The sequence below is a fragment of the Limulus polyphemus genome, unplaced genomic scaffold (assembly GCF_000517525.1).
Source record: "Limulus polyphemus unplaced genomic scaffold, Limulus_polyphemus-2.1.2 Scaffold554, whole genome shotgun sequence".
NCBI lineage: Eukaryota > Metazoa > Arthropoda > Merostomata > Xiphosura > Limulidae > Limulus > Limulus polyphemus.
Genome location: NW_013666164.1, coordinates 83,439 through 87,000, shown reverse-complemented (window position 1 = coordinate 87,000; position 3,562 = coordinate 83,439). Strand labels below are relative to the sequence as shown.

Genomic DNA, 3,562 nt, shown 5'->3' with positions numbered 1-3,562 from the left:
GGTGTGACAGGGATTCGAACCCGAGACCTACAGATTGCGAGTCGAGCGCCCTAACCACCTGGCCATGCCGGGCCAACAAACGTATAACCTAATATTGTTGTTAGTCTACGTACTGAAAGTATAAAATGAAATATATAGATAACAAAACTGGAAAAAAACTGTTGATTTATTAATTTATACTCTTCATTGATTAAAGAAGTTTATTATTATTCAAAATGTTAGTTTAAAAAGAATATAGCTTACTTCAGAAACGATTTAAGTATGAAATTGAATAGATATTTTAACTTTTATGATAAATTTTATGCACTTGGCTTTAGGCTAGGTGACTCCACCACTCACTACTCTTATAAGGTTTCACGCCCCCCCCCCTCACGGCCCCCTTTCATCCCTGTCACTAAAATCGTAATGGGTGGAGAGTAATCGAAATATTCTGTCTGGATAAATGCATTTTGGCTTTTATGACTCCTCTTATTTCGAGAAATCAAGCGTGACGTGACATACACTGGCTTTAAAATAGGTTAGATTGTAGGTGTGTAACATTTTATATCTGTGGTAGGTGAGTAATATTTAATATCCATGGTAAGAATGTAATATCTAATATACATGGTTGGTGTGTAACATCTTATATCTGTGGTAGGTGAGTAATATTTAATATCCGTGGTAAGAATGTAATATTTAATATACATGGTAGGTGTGTAATATTTAATATACATGGTAGGTGTGTAATATTTAATATACATGGTAGGTGTGTAATATCTAATATACATGGTAGATGTGTAATATTTAATATACATGGTAGATGTGTAATATTTAATATACATGGTATGTGTGTAATATTTAATATCCATGGAAGGTGTGTATTATTTAATATGCGTGGTAAGAATGTAATATTTAATATACATGGTATGTGTGTAATATTTAATATCCATGGAAGGCAAGTGAGTAATATTTAATATCCGTGGTAGGTGTATAATATTTAGTGTACATGGTAAGTGTATAATATTTAATGTACATGGAAGATGAGTAATATTTAATATCCATGGAAGGTGAGTGAGTAATATTTAATATCCGTGGTAGGTGTGTAATATCTCCCCATAACATAATCCACAGAATTACAGTTAATATTTCCCTACTTTATTATTTGAAGATATTTAAATAAATATTAATTAGAACTGTCGCCGACAGCAAAATTTAAAATTATAATATTTATCAGAAACGAGAAAGTTAATTCACTAGCCAGAAACATCGACGCAAAAAATAAAATTTGAAATTATACTTATGGCTTTAGTAAATTAAAGTAAAAAAAAAAGTTAGAAATACTCTTATAACTGTAAGGTTATCAGTTATGGTATTTTCCAAATTTTGTATAAGTTTTATTAAACTTAGAGTAATCTGGTTTGAATTATACGAACTTGTATTTTTTAAGTTGAAGGAGTATTAATTTCCAGAAGTGAAGCATTAAAAGGTAGGAAAATAATACAGGATTATATGGGCGTGTCGCAATGTAATTTCATACAGGCGTAAAGAAATCAATATATGTTTCAATTAAACACATCATATTTTTATCAGTGAATTTAAAGTCATTTCAGTTGCAGGATGAAGAGTCTCTGATGGTTCTCGTGCCATCAGCACTATAAAGATCTTAAGCTTTCGCTGTGAGTTGAATTAGGTGAGATCGACAGTTCGCTGCTTATTCGTAGAAGAACATCTACCGTCATGTTATAACGCCACCCACGGCTGAAAGGGCGAGCATGTATGGTGGAATGGGGATTCGAACCCGCGACACTCAGATTGCGAGTCAAGCGCCCTAACCACCTGGCCATGGGATAGATTGATAAATTAATAGATTGGTTAGTAGTTGGATAATTATTCAATACTTACTAATACTTCTTCAAAAACATCATCAAGAGACAGTCGAGCAGTGCAAACTTCCGGATCTTCGGCAGTGCTGAAGACACGAGAACCAATAGGATTCCTCGTTCTACAGCTGAAACTAACACGAAATCTCTCCAATCAGGTATTAATTGAAACTCTTAGCCAATCAAAGTTTACCACTGTGAATGTATGATATTTGATAAATTTTAATTGGAGTCATTTCTAATCCATACCAAAATTCTGCAGAAAGTAAAAAAATAAAATAGATTAAACAAGAAGATGAGCAGCTCCTCCCTCTGTAGAATTATCGACATTTGTTGATGATTTTAAACTAAATCGTTAAATGTTCGTAGATGATCCCACAGAGCGGTATAACTTGGTTCACGTGTTGCCGGACAGAGTACAAAAGATGATTCACCGCTTGGAGGAACATCGTGCAACAATGGTGCCAGCAGATGATCCACCAGACAATGACCATGGAAACCCCAAGTTTTGGAACGGAATATTTTCTCCAGGGTGGTGTGAAGCTCACTGATACCGATTCATCGAACACGTTTTTTTATATTTTATTATAATGAATTCTACAAATGCACAAAAAAGGATGAATTGAAGTATTACACACTAGTAATGCTGAAGAAACTTGAGCACGTATCAGAATTTTACACATTAATAATATTGAACAAATACGAATATGTATTGAAGTATTACACACTAATAATGCTGAAGAAGTTTCGATCATGTTTTAAAGTATTATACACCAATAAGGCTGAACATTACGAACATGAATTAAAATATTGCACTAATAACGCTTAAGAAATTTGAACATATTTTCTAGTGTGTATATATATATATATACTTAAGAAGTTCAAACATGCATTAAAATATTACACATTAATAATGTTAGAAAACGCTACAAGGTGTTTTGCACAAACAAACCAAAAAATTGTTTGTAAGTATAATATGCTGTACTTATTTAATTAATTACCTAATTTGTTCTTAACCCAAGTCTCGGATATTGTATTTTATTTAAATGTTTTTTTTTTTACATATAGTTTAATTCATATAACTAAAAGAACGAGTTTCAGGCTTGCTTTTCTCCAGGTTTATGTGAGATCAATTATTGAGAGCATTTTTAATTAACAAAGCGAAATCGAAGTTCTACCTTGGAAGTAACAAAACTATAATTATTAATAACAGAATTCTCACTAATTCAGTGTGTCTAAACAAGTTTCGAAGACATCTTTGTTGTTTTTATTTCTTGTTACAAACAAACAAACAAAAAAAAGGTATTACGTGTTTTGACATTGATGGCGCTTTTAATGTCTGAGTGTATCATGAACATCAAAAACTTTGAAATGTAATCTTTTTGGTTTCTTTAATTCAAGAGAAATGTAGATTATGTGTGACAGTCCTTTTATAGCATAAAATTGATGTCAGATTAAATATAAATATTTTATTTCTTGTAAATCAATTCGTATCTATGTCATTAAATGTCAGTTAAAAATTGTGAAAGATCAGTAAATATTAAATCAGTGTAACAGTTACATATACTTTATTTTAAATTACTTTCCATGTTAGATTTCTCTAGGAAAAATAAAATTGAGTAATATGATACTGTTACGTCTCTGTTCGTTTGTTCATTTTCCGTAAAAATTCTTTCCGAAGAAACTTTAGCGATACAAGTCCT

General features: G+C 31.5%; 1 protein-coding gene across 1 annotated transcript in view; it reads left to right on the top strand.

Moving 5' to 3' along the window:
- Window positions 1-2,858, top strand: part of LOC106459067 (arylsulfatase B-like) — a 22,812-nt gene extending 19,954 nt beyond the window's left edge. The window contains 1 exon segment of the mRNA XM_013918645.2: window positions 2,229-2,858. Coding sequence (XP_013774099.1) covers window positions 2,229-2,410 — 182 coding nt within the window. The 3' untranslated portion in view covers window positions 2,411-2,858.
- The last annotated feature ends 704 nt before the right edge of the window (window positions 2,859-3,562 follow it).